The 27472-nt window shown below is 32.8% G+C and overlaps 1 protein-coding gene across 2 annotated transcripts in view; it reads right to left on the reverse strand.

Annotated features, from left to right (window-relative positions):
* LOC108911730 (probable 3',5'-cyclic phosphodiesterase pde-5) overlaps positions 1 to 27472 on the reverse strand; it is a 51067-nt gene that overhangs the window by 18700 nt on the left and 4895 nt on the right. For both annotated transcript variants that reach the window (XM_018716731.2, XM_018716732.2), the window contains exon 2: positions 6372 to 6452. In XM_018716731.2, the coding sequence (XP_018572247.1) occupies positions 6372 to 6452 (81 nt within the window). The remainder of the gene's footprint in view (positions 1 to 6371; positions 6453 to 27472) is intronic.

Consider the following 27472-nt stretch of genomic DNA (forward strand, 5'->3'; position numbering starts at 1 on the left):
TAACAGGCGATAGACTCTGGCTCGGTAATCAAACAGTTGGTCTTAACGAGTTTCCGTGAGTTGTGGAAGTTTCTTGGCATTCGGGAAATCAACTGTAATTTTAAAATCCTTAAACTACAGAATAAAAAGGATAAAGTGGCGAGTGGAAGTATGATGGCGCCAAAAGTTTCTCTAATACTGGCCTCAAGGTTCTGCAACTAACTAACTTTAATCGACTATATTCACATGTCACGTGATATAAACTTGGTAGTTATTGGTAGGACAATATCAACGATCAAGTAATAATAGAATAAGTATTATACATATATCTTATATCTATATGGAAAGTAGATAATAAAAAACAAAAAAAAACTTGTTAAATTTGATTTCAAGTCGTTTATTCGAGTTTTGTTAACGAAAACCAGAGTTTTTTGGTTTCATTATGGCAGAAATGCCACAAATAAATAAATATTTCTATGACGGTCATAAAAGGGCTTTATTAACCAATTTGATATGCAAGTCAGATAATCTGACACATAATTTTGGACATCAGTCATATTTATAATACAAGTATTCATTAAAAAGGGTACTTATGTCTTTTAAATTGGAGAAATTTAAATTGATATCGATGAACGCCAACTTAGCACTAATAAAACAACGACGAAACGTCGCAGGTACTTATTTCATTTATTAATTATTTCTAAGTCACTTGCAAGGATTTAATTAATGCAGCGCTAGCAATAAATCAAAACTTTGGCTAATTCCCCTATGATGTGAAAGTTTAATGGGAGTTCGCAGGCGGCTATCTATTCCGAACAAAATCCGCAGCAGGTAAGGCTAATTTTTTACGGATGAAAGAAAGCTGCTCAGATTAATTAATTAAACGTAATTAATTAAAATTTGGACTTAAGAGAATCTCGGTGCTTACATGAATTTTTTATTGGGAAAATCTCAACATTTCTTAAATCAGAGCTTTCTCCAGTTGAAAAAAAAATTCACTCAAATGTCACTCAATTTTACTAAAACAATATAGATAATGTTAATTTTATTATTTATATTTTCCAATTTTCAGTTAAATTTATTTTTGATGCCGACAAATTATCATCGACATTGAAATTTGAATGATATTTTATGTTTCAACTATTTAAGAAAGTCAGATTATTTTGTGACTTAAAAATTAAGTCATTTCACATTCCAAACCATTTTAAAGATTGGTATAATCTTGAAATTATTTTTTCAGTAGTGACATTTTTACCCCTGAAATTGTCGATACCACTTTTTTTATTCCACTCGTATAATAGATCTGCAAAAACGTATATTCATCACAAATACATTAAATTATCCGCAGATAAAAATAAATTTCGCTGGAAAAAGCCTGAACCTTACCACCATTGAACTGAAATTTCTACATATATTAAATAATAATTCAGTGGTAAGCTTTTACAGCCTAAAGGTAACGTTAAAATAAATATTCATTCAACGTCACTATCAACTTAAAATTGAAACATGAAATGAAATTTCTGCCATAAAATTTGTTTCATCACATTTTTATTTAAAAAAAATTCTCATCTCGGCTTTGGCATAATAAATGAACTTTTGATAAAAAAAATGTACGGGTTACTGCCCGATGCGTAAAAATAATCTTTTTTTTTAACTTGACGTTCCGATGAAATATTGTGGGACACAAAGTTATACATATTTTATTTGAAAATTTCCCTCACTTTGCTGAAACCGGGCTCGCTATTTTTCATTCAAATTATTAGTGACTCGTAGCTATGTTCCTGTCAGTTTGGAGATAAAATTTTATTTTGAAGACGGACATTGTTAATATGATGCATGTAATAATTAAAGTCTGGAATTTTTTATTCATTCGGTCTAAGATACTACTACCACTACTCGCTAAAATTATATTCCCACATATACATAGATCATGGATATATTTTATTAATAATTTATAACACGATTATTATTACTGTAATTAAAATTAGATATGTACAGTGATATAAATAAAAGCTTTCAATAATAAATGCAACCCACGTCCCTTTATTGTGACAGAATTATTATCTACTGTAATTATTGTTGTTTCACACTGCTATTTTTTTTTAGTTGCATAGTTATTGTGATTAAGTTTACGAAGAATATTATTAAAACTTGATACAAAAGCTTTTAATCTTCACTTTAACAAATTTCAAGGAATATTCATCACTTTATCAAAGGACAACGTTTTTCAACGATAGATGAGACACATAGTCCTATCAATCTGCCACGGTCTAATGTTAAATTTACAAAAAATACCACCTGGAAACAAAAAATATGCTGATATAAACGGCGAAGTTAACCTAAAAAATTCATAAACGTCAAAAAAACGGTTTTTCGCTAATAAAAAAAGAACTTTAACTCCAATCGAAAAAAGTTAAATGAGAAAATTGCAGCCATAAGAAAAACCTATCGATTTGTATTTTTAAATATATCGAGATATATCGAAAAAACTGTCAAAAATCGACTTTTTTTTGTTTTTGCTGTATCTTTTGCAAATTAAGGTTTTGAAACTTGTTACTTGCTGTAAATGTAGCCCTCGGCAAGCAAAAAAGTGCCCTTTTTTAATTAAAAAACTTTAAAAATTTTTCCGAGTTATATAAAGTTTTCGAAAAAAGGTCATTTCGAAAATCGGCTCTTCTTGCTCGACAAATAGTCGTAGAGAAATGAATCTGGGCTCATTTTTTTCCTTAAGCGTTGTATTTTCATGGTAAAAAAAAGTGATAACGATTTTATTCATTTCAAGTGACCAAAAATGACTGAAAAAAGTGAAAATTTTTTGGTCGCGTTTTTCTTGAATATCTTTTTCGATTTTCATTTCTCGATATGGAATGGGATAAAAATTGAAGATTAAATAAGTATTTTTGAGAAAATTAACAATTCCCGTTACTTTTTGAGCAAATCCCGTAAATACTAAATATACCAACATTGTACTATTGCATAAAATGCAATACATTTATAACAAAATGTTTCTTTTTGCAGTTAACACAAAACATTGTCTGCGTTTGGTGCCAAATAACCACTTGGCAGCGGAGGTCTATTTATTTATACGACAGCCAAAATATTTATATCGCGGATTTCGCTTTTTATAAATAGCTCGGCATTATAATGTCGCACCAAACTAAAAACACAAATTAATTTTTTGAAGTCTATAACAGCCAGATTTTATCCTCAAACGGCATTTCTCTCTGTGGTTGGTCTAAGTCTAAAGCACTGTCTGTTTACAAATTATACAGAACGCTTACTTTTCTCTGTTTGAAAGCAAATGTATTATGTTTGAGGTAGAAAACAAATTTATTTTCCTTCTAAAAAATAATACATAAAAGGCCTCATTATATTCTCAATTAAAATATCGTTTCACGCCATTCTGGGTTAATACCTTTGTGGAACAGAGGGCAGCACATTGAAGTTAAATGTTTTTGTATACGAAAAGATCCATTATGTTAATAGACCAGGGCGGATTTGTCGAAATATTCCACTTCTTGGATGTAAGAGGGGGCAAATTAATTTTTGGTGGAATATCTTCGGTACAACTCACATCATAAAAGTGTAGATCCCTAGATCTGGGCGCGGTAATACCTATTTTATCTGAGTTTTTTACTTATATCTTGAAACCGATGCATTTTGGAAGAATATTGAAAAGGAAAAAAAGTTTTAGAATTGAATTTTGCAATATAGTGTAAGTTAAAAATGTTTAAATTTATTACCGATGTTGCAAAATAGCAATAATTTATGAAAAAAGGCAAAATAATCTTTTGGATAATTATTTAAAAATATTTTAATTGCTCTGAGGGCATTCTAATTTTGGTAAAAATACCTTTAGAGTATAATAAAACAACACACCAAATTTCATTAAAATCAATTCTATAGTTTTCGCAAAATAATTTTTTGAAAAAAATTTTGAAAAATTTTTTCAATTTTTCAAATTGTTGCACAGCATCAAATAAAGCATCTAAATCCTCAAACGGTCACCGGATTCGAATCCAGCGACCCTAAAAACGTATAGATGTCGGTTTACTTTGTTGACAGTCGATTATCTATATTTGACCTTGAACTAACCTTAACCCAGACCTGAACGGGTCAAACGTACACCGGATTCGGATTCAGCGGCCTTAAAAACACGTGGATATCAAGGTTTTGTCTGTCCGACCTACCACTTTTTTGTGGGGCTATGTTATTATAATAAAATATTTCTCTCAGTATATATTAAAACGATGCAGAGATCATATTTGTACAGGTTTATTTTTCTGATATAAATAACTGATGCTGTTATTATTAATAACGTTAATAAAAATATTTCAAATAGATCGTAATGTAAACAATGATGTTGCTTAAGTAATAAAAACAATGACAATTAATTTTCCAGGGTACATAAATAATAAGTTATAAATATAGAAATATATTATGTTTAAAAAATTAGTGGATTTTATTGTGTGGGTGCCACAACAGATAAGTTATATTTTGAATTTATCGAAAAATTCGATTCTGGTACTTCTTCATTTGATTTTTTTTAACAAATCACAGAACTTTAGAAAATGTAATAATTTAAAGTATCTACCCTCCGACAACCAGCGTCAAGCGCTTTTAATTAAATCGGAATATTCTCTCTATTCCTTCAGATTAACTCTTCCGATTGGTGTTTGCTTGTGGTTAAAAATCAGGCCTCGTTTTTCTCTTGTATTCCGTCAGAATGCATGAATAAGAATCCAGATCTGCTTCGAGATTTACGATATTGGACTCGCGAATTTTGATCAGAAGTACTTGGAACAAACGAACAAATCAATAGTAACTAGATTCAAACACGGCTTGCTTAAGGAATCGGAAAACTGAAAAATCTTGCTCTGAATTCGATAATAGAAAACTCGGTGCTTTCAGGGATGTAGAAATAGTAAAAATAAATAAACCAGAGCGTTGTGCAGTATACTAGAAAAAACAGTCTAAGTTCTTAAACAACTTGCAGTACTATTTGCTAATAAGCTCAAAAGGGACCCAAAGAATAATGATCTTCAGGAAGTTGTCAAAGCTAAATACTTAAGGCTATTACAAAACGTATTTTATTTACGAAAAACAGTTCAAAGTTTACAAAATAAAAGTAAATACGGCCATAGCGTCCAGTAAAAATATCCCTAAGGGAAGTTATATTCAATCAAACTAGCACAGATTTAACTTGTATCTCACCGCCATCATTGGTTTGAAAGTGGCCAGAGCTCTCATATATCTGATATTTCACATTCCGTGAACATCGGTTAATGCCATTAGGGCAGATTAAATTCAGTCACCAAACCTAGAACAATTAGAACCAAGTATAACCCAAATTTATCTTAAATCAATATTGGCCGCAGATGTCGAGAATTTACGGCTTAACACTGATAGAATAAGATTCTATTTGCTTCAGATAACAAATCCTGTGTCAATAGAAGGCTTTGAGGTACTCGCACGGGAATAATTTTCAAACGATAAGCGTTGTAAACACACGATGAATTTTAGCATTTTTACATCGTCACATATTAATTACGGACCAGCCATGTGGAAAATGAAAATAGTCTGCGAAAAATTACGAAAAATATGATGTAGCACAGTAACAGTTTTTAATTAAAATTGCAAAAGTGGCTTCTCATTATTAAACACACCAAAATGTGATATTCATTCCGATTTGTTACCTCTGTCTTTGGATTCAATTCAATTCATTCAATTCGTCTTGTTTTCGTTTAGTTTTGCATCAAAGTGTTGAATATTTTGCTGTTCACTCCTTTCAACTACGTTTTAAATAGGTATTAATTAATAATTAATGATTAAATAGTGATGCAAACTTATAACACAGGTAACTTTTACTACTGGAGAATATCGAGATAATAAAATTATATACGGTGTTGTTAAGAGCATGCGCATTTTACCTGTGGACGTGTACAATGCCACAAACATAATTCATGAGCCTTATTCCAGTAAATCATCCCTAAAATATTATTTTGCTCCGTATGAAGTAATTTAATATTAAACAGCAATAGAAAGTCATAAAGGGATACAACATTCATAGCTGTCGAGCACACGTGTTGTTTACCACAAGTTTCCTTCCAGTGTAAGGAAATAATTTCGTTAAACAATAATTGGTTTCTCTCCAACGGTTTTCATTTTACCATTCTCGCCAGCTGTCCTGGTTCTTTCCCTTTGCGGTTCACACGTACATATTTTACATATCTTTCATAGTTTCAGACTTTCAGGCTTCAGGCTTTGCTAAACTGGTATTAGTTACTTAATACTGCTTTAAAAAGATATATATTTATTTAAAGTAGCATTGCGTTTACCTTTTTTCGTTTTATAGTAACGCTAGAATAAGGCTTTTATAAAAAATATTGTACCTGTGATTACGTTGGAGTTGGTGAAGTCCATTTTAGTGGGTGTCCGGCTCCCCTCTTTGTTGTTCACAGGCGATCGAGACCCTGAAAAGCGAGCACAATAAATAAAAGTTAGCCTCTCACCTATAATGAGCAATAAACGTTGTTTTAGAAGACACACGTACGTAGCAATTAATATCCATTATCTGTTTATCTCGAAAATATAATTCAATTAGTACCGGATAAAACAAATATTTAGGTTCGAGATAAAGGTTCGGTTATTACGGCAGATAATTTTTATGGCTTGCATTGTTTTGTTCTTGGGATGTGTAGAATTTTAAATTTCTCTCGCTATAAACTGGAGGATACAACAAGATTTTACCACTGTTGGTAGCATTACTATGAATTAGATTAACCTTATCGTACACTGAAGAAAATGTTCTCTTGAATGAAGAGTACGAAAGTCGACAATATTCACCAAAATAAGAGAAAAGGTTTATTTATCGTAAATGAACTCTATCGGTAAGTTTTAAAGCATTCAAATAATTCTAGTCAGCGTTTAACTTTCAAATAAGAGTAAACAAACACACATTTTATTTCCCAGATTTTTTTTTTGCAAATAATTTTCAATTAATTTGGTTGAACATGATGATAACATGAAATTGTAGAAACTATTTGAGTTTACGGCTTAAAGTTTGCAATAGTCGAACGAATAAGTAACAAAGGCAATAATCATTCCAAGAAAGCCGAGCAAAGGAGTTTTAAAGCATGATAAGGTGTTTGGAATTTCTTAACTAAGTTTTGTTATCTCTTTTCTATGAGGATTAGGTACCTACATTAGGAGAAACTAACAAATAATTAGTAAGATTTTTCTTAGGACTATAAATGAGATTCTGCATCTTGTTAAAAAAAACATTTTTATAGAATAGCTCGAATAAAGTAAATGAATCAATAATATTGAGAAACGTTTTCAAATATTTCAATAAAGTTTTGATATTGTTCGAAACATTAATAAAATTTATTCGAAAGCACAGTTGTAAAATTCGTTTGCAAAACTCTGAATACGTGGATTCCTTGTAGCTCGCCTCTACATCTGTGAAGTGTTTATAGTGGTGGTCAAGGTTACCGTCGCGCAGCAGTGGAAGACGGGGTGGGAGTAGCGCATATTTACTATGCAAACTTTAATGAAAAAGTAATAAAGTTCATTTCGGACAAAAGCACAAGAATGGACTATTTCAGTAGTACTTAAAATAAAACTACCCAATTATATTTGATTTTTTTTTTATACTCTGCAATTAAATTTTTCTGCTGTCCCTGGTATGGATGTCCAGACCCGCCACTGCTTAAATGTCGAATTATTTATCTAATACCGCAACGTTCCCCAACGTAATTCCGATATTGGAGTAGATAAATACACTTAGTGGCGATATTTATCGATGTCATCCAAATGAGTGACATATTTTTCTACAATGAAAGTCATTCTAATCTACTCTGACATAAAACGAGCATATATAGGTTACCACATGGTTCAACATACAGAGATATGCAGTGGTGGCTACTGATAAATGTATTACATCACCAAATTCAAGTTTTCCGGGTATAACTTTACATTACATAAACGAAAGAGTGCTGATTACATTCAGTACACTTTGATTTTTCCTGCTGAAAATTGGAATGCGTATAAGTTTCGTATAAGGAAACAAAATTGGCAGTACTTTATGAAAAAAATGAGAGCAACCTCTAATGTAAAGAAATGTCATTTCACCAGAAACTAATAAAGTCTTAATAACATGCCTTTCAACCTTTCTAGGAGTTTATATTATTATTCCCTCCAGAAATATAAACAGGGATTTTGGTGTACAAGGCAACTTGTGGGGTTTTCCATATAAATGCAAATCAGGTATGTAAGAAAACGAAATAGGCTCTCGCACTTTCTATACGCCGAAAAAGTACAAGTTTACAACAGTTTTACTATAAAGTACACCGAGACTAACGCTATGTTTAGTTTTGCGGCACAAATGCTGTAAAGAGGAAACAATTTGACGATGTTACCTTTAGAGATAGAATACATCAGCAGCATATAAGTTAATGTAAAAAATACCAATTACGGAGCCTGACTATATTGCCTCTAAGTTCAAAATTCGGATCGTACGTCACACATACTGGCCAGGCGCTTGTCCCTGGTTATATAACTTCAAGTGATCAAAATCGACGTTGGATCGCTGCTCTAGCGGAAATGCTGCCCACAAACATCAGCTGGAAACTGGGGTGATTTTGACGAATCATCGGCCTAATGGAAGCGTTCGGTGTCTCCAACAGCTAATAAATTTTTTTTGCGTCATTCTTAGCGAATCTAACGATCACACTCACCAGAGTTAATCAAATTAATCCTCGGACAAACAGAGCGATGCAATAACTATCCCCGAATAATATTTCGCTGCACACAACATCGCTTATTAATATTTTCACTTTATCAATTAATAACTTCTGGGTAATTATTTGCTTTCCGATAACTAAATCCGTGGTGCGAATGTGGCGAACTGAATTAATTACTGCCAGGTTTGCGATTTAATGGCGAGGAGAGGCCATAATAAAAATGTTATATTGGAACGCCAAAATTGAAGTGGAGAACTAATTGTACGGTAGTTACGTTCGCCTTAAATGATACCAGGTGCTAATTAAGACGTATTATTATTCGGTACCCTGCTAGGTGCGTAAGTAGTACTTGTAAAGAAGCTGCCAAAATGTTAACGCTAACGTATGATCTCGTACTTTCAACTGCTTTCACAAAAATGGAATTTAGTTTAAGAAATTATAAATTTAGATTTCATGAATGTTCCTAGAAGAATTCAAATTATATCCTACAAGACTATTTGGTTGCTTTTTATCTGACTTCATCGTTCTAGCTTTGTACACATAGATACTACATTCATGAGCTGAAGATACAAACGTTCCTTGAAATTATCTAAATAAATTAACAAAATAGAGTAAAACAATGCTTTTACACCCAGATAAGGGTAAATGTCGTCCAACGTAGTGGTTCGCATTGATCAGAAGGGTATGAACAATAGGTAGTTTCCTAATGAGGGACCATCTTTAACAGGATTGTATTTGGGATGTTTGTTTACCAAGCCAATTTCAACAAGTTGACCTTTCAAGTTCTCGTATTTTCTTTTTATGTTTAATACTCATCCTAGGTCCAGGATGAGGAATCAGAATTCATAAAACACAACAGTTCCCGGTCGTTTTATTTACAAACAAATAAACAAAAAAATGCTTGCACCTATGTAAATAAGTAATCTACTTACTTCTGAGACTGTTTTGTTTTTAATAGTTATTTTTGTACCAAGTCAGTAAAGTGTTTCTTTATTGAACGAGCTCAGCGAGCGAAGCGAGTTCGATAAAGACCAAAAAAAGAATTTTGGTTTAAATTGACGTTTAATGAAAAATTATATGAAACTTCAAAATACGCCCATGACAATGACAAGCAAAGGTGTCCAGATTGTGAAGAACTACAAAATCGTGTTGTCGTAAGTTTTATCTGCTCCCACTATAGTAAATAGACTATAAATGCATATTTTATGAACAAATAAATAGACATATTTGATGACCATTGCATTTTATTAATTATTATGGATGAATATTTATAGTAATTGTACAGTTATTACATTTAGTACCCACCATGTCACTTGATTGCTAATACATCAACTCTTGTATTAACGTTGCCGATGTTCTTCGGAATGAATGGCCTGTATATGTTTCAGGATGTTCTAGTTTCGAAAACTGTGCAATATTATTAACTCAATTAGAAATAATAATTCAAAACCTGCAAAATTGCAACTTTTATGTAGTTTTGTTTTTAAACACCTTAGAAACGACAAAATATGAACAACCAAGGCGACTTTTCAAGATTTCGAATAATGTCAAAATGAATTGATTAAAAAATGTCAAAAAATAAAACCTAATCTTTATTTCATGAACCATAAAGGACTGTGGGAACAATAAAATGTTATACACCACGCAGCAGTTAATTATAATTTACCAGCCTCGGACTTTATTGCCAGCCCTCGCTCCGCTCGGGCGCAAAATCGTCCTCGACTGGTAAATAATACTCCTTTATGGTGTAAATAATAACTGTAACGGTGCAAGGGTTGGGTAAATATTCCAGAAATCGCTATGGTAATTAAATTTAAATACGTTACGCGTGATCAGCATATGAAGAGCGCTTCGGCTTTAACTGATGAAATGAAATTTGCCCAAAGAGTAGAAAGTGTAGAATTAGAAGACAAAAGAAAAGCTGGCTTTGATCTTCTGCCTCCATGGCTTGGTCCCTTCAAATCGGGTTGTTTCCAGAATTTACTTCCTTAAAAATGGCCCTGACCGTTCTATTTTCATGGATAATACATTTCATTTTATCTGTAACGCTGATTTCAGTAATAATTTCGTAAAGCTGGTTGAAGATATATCATTTTCTTTATAAAATGTTAGACAAAAAGACATTAAAACCCTTTCTAACGAATCTCCGATATCATAAAACTAATTAAAGCCAAAATTAAACAATCGTCCGTTCCGTCAGCGGAATAAACCTGCCTTCGATTTACTTCGGCCATCCAATCTAGCCATTAAGGAAGTCGTAATGTAATACTGCATCTTCCACGACCGTCCGGAATGGCGAAAACAAAAAGAATTAAGTGTCATCGTGTGTGAGACGTGATGGATTGCAGCGTAACCGACTTCGGCGTCCTTTATGGGTGCATATAAGGGAATTCTTCATGCTGGCTGTATTAATAAAATTTATATTAAAAACACGGAATGGATCCACATACCGGAATTTATAGTGGTATGCGAAAGTGCTCTGAAGGCGCATAGATTTCGCTTTGTGCGGTTGTAAGTCAAAAATACCGAGAAGTAGGCACTGAATGCAATCCAGGCTTTATTAGAATAAACGTGTAAGAATGTAACAAGCACTTTTTAAAAATAAGAACAAGTTTTTTAGGCAAAACCGATTTATTTTAATCAAAATCCGACTCAATACTTATATTTCTTTTTTACACAAAGTTTTCTTTTCGTTTAGTTCAGAAACCTCAAGAGCAAGATGTTACCTTTTTTTCAACCAGTCAGTTTGATGTAGACTTAACCATGCGGATAAAATTGTCAGTAAAAAGAGTAATATTTGTTCTCCCCGAGAGACATCAAACTTTAAAGCGCCCTTACGTAAAGATATAAAGCCGAACACTCTTTCGCCTCTGCTCTAACGTTAGTTGGATATATTAGGTCTGTCGGCCTTGGCTGTATAAGGATAAAGAAAAGTGTAAAAGGTCCCGAAAGTAAGAGACGCCAACTATATGAAGCAGGTTAAAGGTTAACACTAAAAGTCCTTCCTAAATATGTAACGCGGCGGGTTATACCGTTCATTAACTTTTATGACGTGTATTTCTGTATAAAGCGCATAAATGAAGATGAAATCAAATATTTCAAGGGTTAGATAAATTCTGTTCGCATTTTAGGTGGATGATTATTGTAAATCATTTGGTATTTTATAAATAAAATGCAGTATTCATCTTAACAGATATATTTTGAAGATTTTAAGCTGTTAGACTTTTTTTAATCGATTAATAATGAACAAGGCCTAGGGTCTGCTATCGGCAATGCCACAAACATAATTCGTAAGCAGCGAAATAAGAGTGGTCGCATAGATTATATCCAGTTCTTCAGAATTCACTAAAACAAATAAATCAAAATAGGGTAGTTTGAGATTATGTACCATTTAAGTTACAATCACTTAGTCGATGCACTTTCCACCCTGTATGAGTACTAACATTAGTTTATGTCCAAATGACGCGAGGCTTACGGAGTAACTTTGTACACGTGTACAGAAGTTTTGTCGCAACAAATCTAATTTATAGATGGCAACGCAACTGGGTAGACAATTTCAAGAATTTCCCGTCAAAACTTCTCTAGGTGCCCTTTAGGTCTTTCTAACTTCGCTGGCGGTCTGAGATAATATTATTTCCGACATGGCTAATTTTTTTGGCAGCAGGATATGTTTGACGTATAATGATTGCTTTTTGTGCCTTCCATTCCAAATATTTCGAATTTTCACCCCCAAGAACGACGGTGACAACATTTATCATATGCTTCGCATTGTATTAGCTATGTCCTGTCCAAATTTGGTTAGTGCAACTCTCTGGGTTTTGAAAATTCAATACCTATGAATGTTTTCAACCACGAAAATTAAATAAGGTATCTCTTTAAAGATAGGAATATAAAAAATGCTAACAATTTAAAATCCAAGTAGGTTGTAATAGAGATGATTTACAAGTTATCAAAATGAGATGTACTATAGCCCATAGGAATAGTATAGTGTAGTAGTGGACGGATGTTCCTTTCGCTGATCCTTTTGTAAAGGTTCCTATCATAAAAGTCGACAGAGTTTACGTCTGGAGATTGTTGTGGCTATGTTACCGGTTTTCCTCGTCCAATCCACCATACTTCTCCAACTATTTTCCAGAATATTTTATTATAACCACCTTATACGTTCTTTTATGTGTACATTTAAACTACACGAAATTTTGTTTCAAATAGGTGCATTAAACCGAAAGAATTCGGATTTGTTTTCTCATCACATTCCTTTCTAACTACGTAGGAAATCGAAAAATTGACAAAGTTTGAGCGGCCACATATCAGTCGATTCTCATCCAAAAATATTGTACAACCTCTTTTTTTATTAAAATTACCGTTCAAACGATTCATGTAATAAAATTGCTTGAACTTCATAGTTCCTTTTAACTCTGTTTTTTTTTTATATAATCAATAGCCTAATAGGTCTCAAATACCTTACAATTTAGTATTATTTATTTACTTAAGTTTTGAAACCGGTATAACTTCGTTCTAGTCCGTATTTTGCAATAAAAATAAAAATCTTCCTTTTAAACCGCAATTTCATACATATAATTGCTTAATGGGACTTCTCTACTGTTTCTTATCTCAGTCGAAAAATGTTGTTTCGTACAAATAATAGACCTTGGCCCCATCTTTCACGAATCAATTAGGTCTAGGTGACAGCGAACTTATATCGCAAAAAGTATTATAACTTTCTTTTTTTCTCAACTTTCTTTCATATCTCATTATTCCACATATGTTCACAATGTAATGGGAATTTATTCCTCTCGAGAAACCGCAGCTTTGCTCGTAAAAGCTGCTACGCTTGGTTATACTTTTTTTTTTTTTTTTTAAATTATTTGTACAAAATATATACACATATAAAAAAAAGAGAAAAGAGGAAAAATAAATAAATTAAAAAAAAAACGTAGAGGTAGTTTGGAAGCGTAAGTGCGTAACAAAGGTGCCGACAAATCACTCAGCCTGAAGGGTGTAGGTTCAGTAAAATATTTTAATTACAGATATCAAAAATCTAGGGCGCCACTAGCAATAAAACGCAACCCTGCTAGGAGGTTCCCAGATTGACCGGTTTTCCAAACTACGACTCTTTTTTTGCAATTAAAGTTAAAATGTTATAGTAAAGTGATGGTAAACACAACAAAAAAAAATTAAATACCATATGAAAATCTTCCGATATAGAAGAATTTTTATTAGAAGAAAGAAATAGATAATTTAAATAAATATGTATGTGGACAGATAGTTATATTTACGGCTACTTTAAAGATAGTTAAATTTAAGTACTATCTTTAGAATTTCGGGCGTGCCAATCGTGATCACGTAAGGCGTACAATCAAATATTTTAATCACATAAATACATATCACTTAATTCAAGAAATGGCGTAAAAAAAAAATAAATATAAATGCACATAAATATCGCCAAACTTATTTGAAATACAGACCAACAATCTTATTACTATGACATAAAAATAAGGAAATTTATATTTAAACACATTAAAAAAAAACTATTATAATATATGTTGTACTCAGTTGCATAGATGTTAAAATAAACTTAGCAATTAAATTTTTGAATTTGCTCCAATAGACTTTCCGTAGCAAACTTGATAATCAAAGTCACAATAAAAAAAAGAATAATAATAACGGAAAAATCTGACCTTTTGCAATGGCAATGACAAATTGCTGATCTTACAATATTCCTGGAGAGGCGAATGCTTCTTTCCTAGTTGGATCCACTTGTCCTATATAAGCGACGTCAACCAAATCGGAGGATAACAATCCGACGTTCAATAACAAGCCCCAAATGCGAGACAGCCAGTATAAAGGTGGAAGAATAGGTTCGAACGAACGAATAGGTAAATTCACGAAGCCCTAAAATAGCACGAATAATAAATGTCTTTTCTTTTTTTTTTAGATTACCACACCTAAGGCTCACACAAAAGGTTTAAATTGTTGAAAGTAGGGTAAAAAACATACTCAAGGATATAGGGCGGCTTCAATTGTAGTCCAATCTGGTATCTGGGATAAATATCTAAATGTACATAGATATATATTTCAGTGGTTCGTTAGAACTATCCTATTGGCTATAATATGAGCATCCTGTAGATTAAGGAAATAATAGTTAGAATAAGAACCACGTGGGCCAGAAAAGATTACTTACAGATCAATTGCTTTAGAATCCGACATAAGTCGTGAACTGTGATTATAGTCACACCAATACATAAATCACATTCAAAAGTGAATTTCGATAAAACTCCCAACTATATTGGAATGCACAAATCGGCACAGAACAACGAAATTCGCTTAACAACAACTGCCTGAATACTCGATAGGAAAAATCCTCGAACCTCGACCAGCAACCTTTTTGTGTGTCCAAAGAAATGTAGATAACTAACGCGGGGACAGCGTATGCGGAAGCAGAAGCATTCACGTTACATTTTTAATAAAATTTTCTTTTTATTAAACGCTCTGAGCTAATGAACTGAATTAATTAACTAGAATTGTAATTATTTATATTTACTTTAAAATGCGATTAGGAAAGAAAAAAAAATGAGTAAGATAAAAGTGCAACGTAACAAATCCCCCCCTTACTTCCTAGAGAATTTCTTAGAAATTCTCACTGTTCTAGATCATCTTGGTCAAGCGCATGTTTAAGATCTTTAACGTTCCAAATTCCTTTCAAGTTGCCTTCTAGATCTTTTAATTGGTAGGTAAATGGAGATACACGCTTATGAATAACGAAAGGACCAATGAACTTAGGTGCTAATTTAGCCGTATAATATTTTGAAGCATCAGATAATACAAAATTACGCCTATAAACTTGTTGACCAGGGATATACTGAACATTTCGCCGTCTAAAATTATATCTTGATGTACTAACTTGAGATGCTTTAAGCAATCGGTTATGAATATCATTGTACAGGTTTTGAAATCCTTGTTTACGGTTATTTATTTCCTCTTGATCATGTTTCAAGTTAAGGTCAATATTGGGATCATCCTTATAATGGTTATGATCGCCCTGTAATACCATTTCCCTGCCGAAATTTACAAAATATGGCGAATTTTTAGTTACTTCGTGCTTAGCAGACCGGATAGCACACGCAACTTTAGGTAATAATATATCCCATTTACGCTGATTGTCTCCAATAAATGATGATAACATAGTTTTCAATACACGGTTAACGCGTTCGGTTGGGTTTGCTTGCGGATGGTAATTTGCTGTGTAACGAATTTGTACAGAATATGTTCTCATTAATTTTGTAAATTCGCGACTACGAAACTGGACACCGTTGTCTACGATTATTGACGTTGGGACACCGAACATCATAAAGACATCGTTTTCTAATGCTTTTACTACAGAAGATGCAGTAGCAGACCTTAAGGGAAAGAATACTGGAAACTTAGAAAAATAATCAACAACAACTAGAATATAAAGATAACCATGAGTCGATTTCGGAAGTGGACCTACGAGATCAGCAGAAATTAATTCCCACGGTCTACTGACATATGGTCTTCCAACCATAAACCCTGGTGGAGCTTTTTGTTCAGGTTTATTACAAGAACACGTCTTGCATCGTCGAATATAATTTGCTACATCAACCCGCATTTTAGGCCAATAGTATTGATTTGATAATTTATTAAAAGTTTTATATACACCTAAATGACCAGAAGAGGGAGTATCATGAGCAATGGAGATTAGTTGTTTTCTTTCAGATCTAGGAACAACTCTTTTCCAAGAATCAATATCAACATCGGATAATTCCGGATATTTACATTCCAGATACTTATAGAGAATATTATTATTAACACGCCATTGGGAAAATTTTCTTGGATGCGAATTTACTTTGTTGATCATCCTTATATACCATGGATCTTTAATCGATAAATTATCTTTGGAATTAGCATTTATTGAATCGGAAATAACAGGAACGGATCTAGATAAATAGTCTGGTACAATGTGTTCTTTTCCTTTACGATGGACGATAGTATAATTAAATGGTTGCAAACGAACAGCCCACCTAGCGAGACGACCGGTTGGATCTTTGAGTCTGTTAAGCCAAATTAAGGATGCATGATCGGTAACCACTGTGAAATGAGTACCTTCCAGATAGTGTCTAAGTTTTTCCACTGCCCAAATTACACTAAGACATTCTCGCTCTGTAGTGGAAAAATTTCTCTCTTGCTTCGTAAGAGATCTGGATAGAAAACATATAACCTTTTCCTCATTATCAATCTGCTGAGTTAAAACAGCACCGATGCCATAACCCGAGGCATCAGTTTGCAACACAAAAGGACGGGAGAAATCTGGGCACGTTAAAATAGGAGCTGAAATAAGCCTATCTCGAATGGCTTTAAAAGCACGATCACAATCATCTGACCACTTAAAATGAGAATTTTTACAAGTTAATCGTGTCAGGGGAGCGACAATAGAAGAGAAATCGGGCACAAATCTCCGATACCAACTTGCCATACCCAAAAAACGTCTAACCTCAGTTGTATTTGTAGGAATTTTGACATTTAGAATGGCTTCAACCTTTTCGGGATCTACATGAAGACCGTTTGCATCCACAATATAACCTAGGTATTTGAGAGAGGGACGACAAAACTTACACTTTTCCTGACTAACCGTTAGTCCAGCTGCGTATAAACGATCAAACACTTGGGACAAAATCTTCATATGAGTGTCGAATTCAGGTGAAATAATAATGATATCATCCAGATATACGAACACATATGGTTCCAATTCTGGACCAAGGACAGTATCAATAAGTCGTTGCCATGTTGCAGGGGCATTAGAAAGACCAAAAGGCATCCTTTTAAAATGATATAATCCCCGACCACCCGGGACAGTGAATGCAGTTAATTCTCTACAAGATTCTTTGACAGGAACCTGCCAATAAGCGGATTTAATATCCATAGAACTTAAATATTTAGCATCACGTAAACGATCTAGGATTGCGGAGATATAAGGTAGCGGATAGGCATCCTTCTTAGTTACGGCATTTAATGCGCGATAATCAACGCAAAATCTATAACCGCCATCACGTTTCGGAACTAATAAAATGGGAGAGGACCATGAACTTTTAGATGGTTCAATTATATCTTGTTCTAACATGCTTTTAAGTTCTTCATCGATTATTTTCTGTTTAAAAGGCGAAACGGGATAGTATCTCTGTTTAATAGGACGAGCGTCGGTAATAATCTCGTGTTCCGTAAGGGTAGTATAACCTAAACTTTTCCCCATTAATTTAAATTTTTCTTCAAGAAGATTATTTAAAATATTTCTCTGGACAAGGGTCAAATTATCTTTAGCTTGAACACTGCATAAAGGAGGTGTTGGCAACAATGGACCGAAATGCCAAACATCTCTTTTAAGATCTGGAACTATATCCATAACAGTCCAGAAATCAATGCCTAAAATTAGAGTATGTTTAAGTTCAGGGACTACTAAAATATCTATAACGTGAACTTTTTCCATTAACGATACAGGAGTATGGAAAATGCCTAAAACAGAACAGCTTTGACCGTTGGCCACTGCGCAACTACTAGAATAATTCCGATCTAATTTTAAACCTAAATTTTTCAAAATATCAAAACCGGGTTGACCTACAATAGTACGTGTAGCACCTGAATCCAGAAGACCTAATAGAGGATGACCGAAAACGTGAACTCGCAAATATGGCCTATCATCATTTTTGGCATGAGAAAGAATGTAATCTATAATAGGTTTTGTAGAAGATTCAAAATGTAAAGTCGGATTTACTGTAGAGGCATCTACCCGACCACTTAATGCCTCCTTGTTACGTTTCCCGAATTATGATTACAATTTGGACAAGTTCTTATCGTAAAATTTGGTTTTTTACATCTATAGCAATATCGGCGACGTGTATCTGTACATTTACTAGATATATGACCTGGCTTATGACAATTGTAACAAATAATAGGCCTTTCAGATAAAACTTCATTTGCGGCAACACTAAAAGAAGAGGAGGGTTGATTAAATCCAGCTTCGACGTAAGCTAAATCTGGTTCCAACATAGTACTGGATTTTCTAGACGGTGGGTGATTAAAAGTTTCAACCGCAGTTTTCCGCGCTTCTAATTTCCTACCTAATTTAAGTAGTTCCTCGGTGGTACTGATTCCATCTAAAGTAAGAGCTAGTTGGGTCTGATAAAAAGGAGCAATATTATTTCGCAAGATTTTAAGTCGCGTCGCTTCTGGTATTTTGATAGTGAGCCTTTCAAATAAACCATTCATAACAGCCAAATACAGTCCAATTGATTCATTGGGACCTTGCGTTCTCTTTTTAATTTCATCGAATAATTTATCATTATAATCCGGGGGCTGAAATTCTTCCCGAAGCAAAGTTACTAACGATGGCCAATCGCGAACAGTTTTTCGTATAGAACGATACCAAATAAGTGCTTTGCCAGAAAACAAATCTATCGCTGAATTGAATAGATCTTGCTCCGTAACATTACGGGCTATACGTGTTTCCTCAACTCGTTCGAGAAAAGCACTTAAAGAAAAATTATCTATTTTACTTTCACCAGAAAATTTAATATTCCATTTCGAAACTGGCTCATAATGTAACCTAGGCGCGTGAGTTGGAGGAGTAGCTACAGGGGTTGAACGCATTACACCAGGATCAGAATCACTATCGCTATCCGAAACGTCTACTAAATCTAAATCAGGAATACCCAAGGTTTGATTAGCTAAACTACGCTCATAAGTTTTAACTTTCTTTTCAAGAGTTGATTTCAATTCTAAAATTGTAACTATTAATTTAGACCGTATTTTCTGATCGTCGTCCGAAACAGGTTTGCTACGATTTATTCGCCCCAATGCAAAAGCGTATTTAGAAAATATTTTTTTATGAATCGCGTCATTAGCACCATCAAAGTTTTGAATTAGATCTTGAATTTCAGATATCTTCTCCCCTAATGCAGTACTATCTTGTGCAAAACTGAAAGGATATGTTGGATAATCAATAGAACAACCTTCACGTTCCAACTTTAATAAATTCCGCAAAGTCTTTCGCATTAAATCAACCGTCGATACATCAGTAACGCCGCGTACCGCTAATTCATAAGTAAGTTCTTCAGAATTAAGTCTATTAACCTCGAATTGTGGGGGTGACATGTTAAATTAAATAAGACAAAAAAGAAGAAAAAAAAATACCTAAGAAAATCTAATCAACAATCCAAATGGAATGTCCAGATAAAATGCAATAAAATTATTATGACTAAATGTAAACAACCCTAATCCCTTATTACTAGAGCAGTACAAAAACGAAAACAAAATGAATAAATAAAAGTTAGAAAAGACCCTAATAATTAATAATACTTAACTGTCCTATCTGTACGTCGAATTTCAACAGAATGATCGAAATAGTACGATCCAACAAGGAAGAAGCAAAAATGATTTATACTGTAATATAAAAATTAATAATTACGTTTATATTTAATAATATTTAAATATTTGGCTAAGTTTTCTTTTCTTCGGGGGCCCCACGTTGGGCGCCAATTTTTGCTACGCTTGGTTATACTTTTTTTTTTTTTAAAAAAATTATTTGTACAAAATATATACACATATATGAAAAAAAGAGAAAAGGGGAAAAATAAATAAATTAAAAAAAAAACGTAGAGGTAGTTTGGAAGCGTAAGTGCGTAACAAAGGTGCCGACAAATCACTCAGCCTGAAGGGTGTAGGTTCAGTAAAATATTTTAATTACAGATATCAAAAATCTAGGGCGCCACTAGCAATAAAACGCAACCCTGCTAGGAGGTTCCCAGATTGACCGGTTTTCCAAACTACGACTCTTTTTTTGCAATTAAAGTTAAAATGTTATAGTAAAGTGATGGTAAACACAACAAAAAAAAATTAAATACCATATGAAAATCTTCCGATATAGAAGAATTTTTATTAGAAGAAAGAAATAGATAATTTAAATAAATATGTATGTGGACAGATAGTTATATTTACGGCTACTTTAAAGATAGTTAAATTTAAGTACTATCTTTAGAATTTCGGGCGTGCCAATCGTGATCACGTAAGGCGTACAATCAAATATTTTAATCACATAAATACATATCACTTAATTCAAGAAATGGCGTAAAAAAAAAATAAATATAAATGCACATAAATATCGCCAAACTTATTTGAAATACAGACCAACAATCTTATTACTATGACATAAAAATAAGGAAATTTATATTTAAACACATTAAAAAAAAACTATTATAATATATGTTGTACTCAGTTGCATAGATGTTAAAATAAACTTAGCAATTAAATTTTTGAATTTGCTCCAATAGACTTTCCGTAGCAAACTTGATAATCAAAGTCACAATAAAAAAAAGAATAATAATAACGGAAAAATCTGACCTTTTGCAATGGCAATGACAAATTGCTGATCTTACAATATTCCTGGAGAGGCGAATGCTTCTTTCCTAGTTGGATCCACTTGTCCTATATAAGCGACGTCAACCAAATCGGAGGATAACAATCCGACGTTCAATAACAAGCCCCAAATGCGAGACAGCCAGTATAAAGGTGGAAGAATAGGTTCGAACGAACGAATAGGTAAATTCACGAAGCCCTAAAATAGCACGAATAATAAATGTCTTTTCTTTTTTTTTGAGATTACCACACCTAAGGCTCACACAAAAGGTTTAAATTGTTGAAAGTAGGGTAAAAAAAATACTCAAGGATATAGGGCGGCTTCAATTGTAGTCCAATCTGGTATCTGGGATAAATATCTAAATGTACATAGATATATATTTCAGTGGTTCGTTAGAACTATCCTATTGGCTATAATATGAGCATCCTGTAGATTAAGGAAATAATAGTTAGAATAAGAACCACGTGGGCCAGAAAAGATTACTTACAGATCAATTGCTTTAGAATCCGACATAAGTCGTGAACTGTGATTATAGTCACACCAATACATAAATCACATTCAAAAGTGAATTTCGATAAAACTCCCAACTATATTGGAATGCACAAATCGGCACAGAACAACGAAATTCGCTTAACAACAACTGCCTGAATACTCGATAGGAAAAATCCTCGAACCTCGACCAGCAACCTTTTTGTGTGTCCAAAGAAATGTAGATAACTAACGCGGGGACAGCGTATGCGGAAGCAGAAGCATTCACGTTACATTTTTAATAAAATTTTCTTTTTATTAAACGCTCTGAGCTAATGAACTGAATTAATTAACTAGAATTGTAATTATTTATATTTACTTTAAAATGCGATTAGGAAAGAAAAAAAAAATTAGTAAGATAAAAGTGCAACGTAACAAATCCCCGAAACTTTCCAAGTTGGAGCGTTTCTGGATGTGGAATACAGCAGGTGCTTCATTTGTCTTTCCGAACTTACAGGAATATCACTGTTCCAAGCAAAGAATGAATCTCTGGTCTAGTCCATCACACATAGATTTTTTTGTGCCGTGGGGATGTGCATAGATATTGCCGGATATATATTTCTCGTATCAGATTTTAAATAAATAACGACCAAAAATATTTGCTTTCACTGACATTCCATTCACTGCGTCAAAATACAGTGTCTGTTCTTTCTATTTGTTGAGTGACATATTGCATTTGCCGCCTCAACTGAAAATACTTCAGGGGGATAGAAGAACTGGGAGCAGTATTAATTAAAAACGACAGAACCAATGACGTTGTGAAGGGAACTGAATTAGAATTTTAAATTACACCGACGCCGAACGTCAGGTGTCCACGAAAATGAAGCCGCTATTATTAGAATCTTTACTTAAAATGTCGCTCCTCTTACAATGCGTAATACCTGTTTGTACCATAAAAACATATTGGCATTTTTTTTCATACTTCTTTGTATGTATATGTTTGAATTCCTTGGTTAATATTAGGTAGAGTTTATTAAATATAAAGGGTGATTCACTATATTTTGACCCCCACCTTTAACTTTATTGTTTTAAGTTATAAAAAAATGTGAAATACAAAAGTTGCACGATTTTTTATGAAGTTTTCGAAAATGATAGTACAAAAACAAATGAAGTCCAAACAAAATGGTCGCGGATGTTAACTTGGTTAATTTAAATGGAACACCCTGTATATTTTTGCATACTTGAATAGAACGCTCCCTGTCTAGTATAGTCATATAGGGTTTGTTGGGTCCATCTCTAACAATAATCGAAAACGAAAAGAAGGTCTTTTATTAAGAAAATAAGACATTCTGCTTTTTTTCCAATTACGTAAGGATTTACGGATTTAGTTGTAATATTTTGACATATCGGACATTGATATAGTCCAAAATGCGTATAGGTATTCTAACTAAATCTCACTAATTAGGTCGTAAGAGGCCTCATGGACAATGTTATATGGTAGGCTGTGACAGTGACAGTTAGTAATGTCGTGATAACACTGTTATTGATTGACAGTTTGTATTATTTAATCAAAATGGGTTCCACAGAAGTAGGAAACTGAAATATTATTAGGAATTAAAATGAGTATAGAGAATAACTTACTCTATGTATTTTTATTTCAAAGAAGTATAATTTGGATAAGTAAGTATCTCTAGAGACCACATTCCATGTGGAACATGTCTAATTTACTTCATTTTCACCCTAATGGTACACCAAATTTTATTTAAGAAAGGTATGCGATGTTCTTTTTTCCTTGAAACCTTTATTGCCACTTAGCGCAGAATGGGGAAAACCACACTAATTTGGGGTCGTATCAAACTACATTCTCGAATGATGATGTGCGTTTCGATGGCGAAAAATAGGTATTTTTTTGAGTGGGTCATTATTAAATATGGAGAAAATTATTTTAAATAAAAAAGTTATGAAAAACTTGCTCTGTTAAAATAGTATATTGTGGCGACAATGTATCAAGAAAAGTTGTTTTATGGCGAAATACAAAATTTTGCGATCTTAAGACTCGGAGATTAATTATGTCATAGCATGGTTGGTATTTAAGATCCGTTATTGGAAAATTTTCCAGCGGGAGATTAATTTGAAGGACGTTAAGGATGTGTCCTTTTCATTATAAGTTTTAACGAGACGAATTTCATGCTAAATATTCCGCAACTTTTTTATAACTGACGTAAAGCCACTCCGCTAAGAAACAATTTTTGACATATTAAAAGGTAGATATTATTCCCCAAGATGAAATTAATTACTTTCTCGTGCAAAGCAAAAAATCTAGAACTATGACAAAAGATCGTGAGAGTGAAATGCCAGTATAACCACGTGAGAATTTGCCACACTTGCTCGTCCGTCAAACACTCACTTGATTATAATGACTTATGTCACTCACCTGTAATATAATCTATTATTTTTTTTGTTCAATAACACAGGATTTCTGTGTTTGACGGAAAAGAAATATTTACAGCCTGTTCGGACGTAATTCTTACCCATACGTTGCCTGATTGGTGATAAACTGATAATAACTAGATAAAAAATTATATTAAATCCGAGGATTATCTAGTTAAAAAATAAGGGCGTTATGATTATAATATTATTAGTTATCAACCTGATATTGATATCTCATTGCTCGTACAAACATTACATATAATCAATACGTTTATAAGGATTGTAGCGAAATGTTATGAATCAGTACTAGAAAAATTTTCTCTGCATACTTATGTTAACAGAGGTATTTTCTTAATAACAGTTATTAAACTTTAAGTGCAATGCTGTCGTCGAAGTTGAAGCTTGTTCTTCATAAAAATGACAAAACTGCAAAAATATACACTAAGCCACAAGCCAAAGATAAGATTATCTGTAATTTTAATCAGATAATCCATTGGTATCCCATTTCAATTAAAAGTCCTAGTGTATTTGTTTGTTCAAACCTCCATATTCATAAAAAATGTTACAGGTGATATATTTATAGACATTTCAGTAAATTTCTGTAATTTATAGCATGGTTTTAAGTACCTACAAATATACATTTACGCAAATTGCATATTAAATGAACGGGAAATGCTGGTCATATAAAATTTTCATTTCGCTTCGTTGCAGCAAAGGTTCACCGCAAACGCAGGTTGCAGAATTGCTGGGGAAATTTTGCAGTCATATTAATTTCCAATGGAATAAGCACGATTCCCTGCAGGGTCATTGCAAATCCGTCAGGGCACCAAATTATTCCGTGTAAGTAAACCAGATAGCTCTGTAAACATACAACAAAAAAGTTGCAATTTGTAGTGGCTCGTGCTGAATTCTAGCTACTATTTCCCGAGCTCATTCGCCGCATTGGAAATGGAATTAAGTTCAGTATCAAAGTAAATCAAATTTCAGTTGTAAACTTTCGAGGATAATTCAGTTCGACAAAAATTAAAGTTTGAAGAAAAGTTCGCTTCTTTCAAGATTTCTTACCCAACGAAGGATATTTTTGACTCGCGGGGTGTTGATTGCAAACAAAATTAAAGTTCAATCAACGCTAGCACTGCATTAAAGTTAGTCATGTGATTTAAAACAAAACATAATAATGTAATCACGATTTATTCAAGACAGTGTCAAAATTTAACAAGCGACAAGCTAAAATCAAAACAAATAACATCATATTGCGAAGACAGGGGTAGAAAAGGCGATGAAAATTTAATTTTTCAAATAAAAATAATCCTGACAGTCGACTAGTGACGTCCTTGTTATGTCTGCATTGATTTGGGCCCTTAAAATCCGTATAAAATAATGGTTTCCACACTCCTGGATCTGTAATAGGCATTTTCGTCTTCTAACTTAAAATCTGTTAAAAAGCTCGTTATTTTTTCACTTTGTATTATTTCTATTAAAAGGTAGCGATAATTTTATATACAGTGTTATTACTTATAGTATGACATTAATTTATTTTGGGAATATTATTGTAATGGTAAGTTGAGTGAAAATTGAAACGACATTAGAAAAGGAAATTATTTGCCTAAATGTAAAACTATGTGCATCCTTCCTGTTTGAAAATCTGGTATAAAAGGGAATAATTATTCCCCTAAATATATTATTTAACTAACCATTGATTTTGATAAAATAAAATATTTATACACCAAAAATTTAAATCACGGTTTCCGGTATGATAAGAGTTTGGATAAAGGGGAAGAAGGAATTCAATTTACAATTAAAATATTTATTTTGTTGTAATGGCATCAAGCTTATTTACACAACTAAAGAAATCATTTTATATTCATAAATAAACCGCCGTTTTAAATATTATATGCATGTTTATATTAAAATACATGTGTTTGACATAGTACAAAACGTTTAATAAATAAAGTTTAAATCACGAGCGACTAGGAATTTTTTTTATAGGCAAATTTTATGAAACAAACATTAACAAAATCCCAGTTGGTATTTGCGAAATAACTATTATTTTATTTTGTTCTATCAGTTCTGCTTTGTGTTGCCTTGTTTGTTCTGCACAGAGTAAGACTAAAAATGTGCGAAAACGAATTTAAACAATAAAAACTTCCTTTGGACGTAGAAGAATATGCACTACAGGCCGTTGCCCAAACAATCGCGCAATTGTACGTTAACATGTACCTGTCTGCCTCTGATCAGAAGCTTCGCATCGATCAATTTATTCGATACGAATCTGGCGGCACCTTAATGCTTACTCTGTCGGCCTAGCGTGCATCAGTTTTGAAATATATTTACGAGATATTAATTCCGGCTGATGCTAAAAGCAATTAATATATTTTATTTGAATACACACGCTAGGATTGGAGCTCTAGTCGAAATAAAATTACCAGGCAACTATTTAAATGCGAAGTATAAATTTATTTAATCCGTCTATAAATATACTGAGGCTGTAAAGAAACTAATTTGCGTAAGGCTTTCGCCTTTAAACAAACACTAGTTGACTTAATTTATTGACAACTTTTCTACGTCAGTACAAAGTTTGTATACAAAGCGGTGTCGTTAACACTTAAAAAATTTAAATTACTTAAAATGAATGTAAAAATATGTCGATGGACAAGCCATTTATTCTATGTCTTCTTTTATTAAATTCGCAATAGATACGTCACCAAAATTTCTCTTTTCTGAAGAATATTTGTATTTCTGTAGGCACTAATTTTTTTAAAGAATTTTCTGACCATCAAGTAATTTGCGTAATTGAAAATTAATTTACTAGGCTACAGTTATTTACTTAAAAAATATGACGTACACAATTCATTGTAATTAAATTTTGGTCTCTAGATGATCACTACAATATCATAAAGCTCGCTTTATAGAGAAATAGGGTATAACCATGTAAGCTATTGGTTCTAATTAAGTTAAAGCAATCTTCAGAAATGGGTATTAGTAATCTTGCAGAGAGGATGGACAGTCTTTTACCATAATTAGGTTACAGTAATGGAGGATTATTGATTATAATTTCGTTTGGTAAGGAACATGCTTGTTTCTATAATTGCTATATTACCAAAACGAATAAACAGGCAAATAATATATTAATGAATGAAATTTAATTAAAAAAGCAGAGCAATAATAAGTGGATAATACTAATTTTCAAATTTGTTAATTCGGAGCTAGGTTCTCACGTTTAACCATTCTTGCGAGTATAAAATTCTACTTAAAACACAAATAACTATATTTTGGAAATGGAGAGCTGAACAAGCAAGGAAAAATATGGATCAACAAATATCTGTTTAATATACTAGTCATATTCCGATGTTTATAATAGATTGTTCAATAAATCTAACGATTTTTAGATAATTCTAGTGTAGAACAAATAGTCGTATCAACAAAA

This window comes from Anoplophora glabripennis, unplaced genomic scaffold (genome assembly GCF_000390285.2).
Source record: "Anoplophora glabripennis isolate ALB-LARVAE unplaced genomic scaffold, Agla_2.0 scaffold149, whole genome shotgun sequence".
Lineage (NCBI taxonomy): Eukaryota > Metazoa > Arthropoda > Insecta > Coleoptera > Cerambycidae > Anoplophora > Anoplophora glabripennis.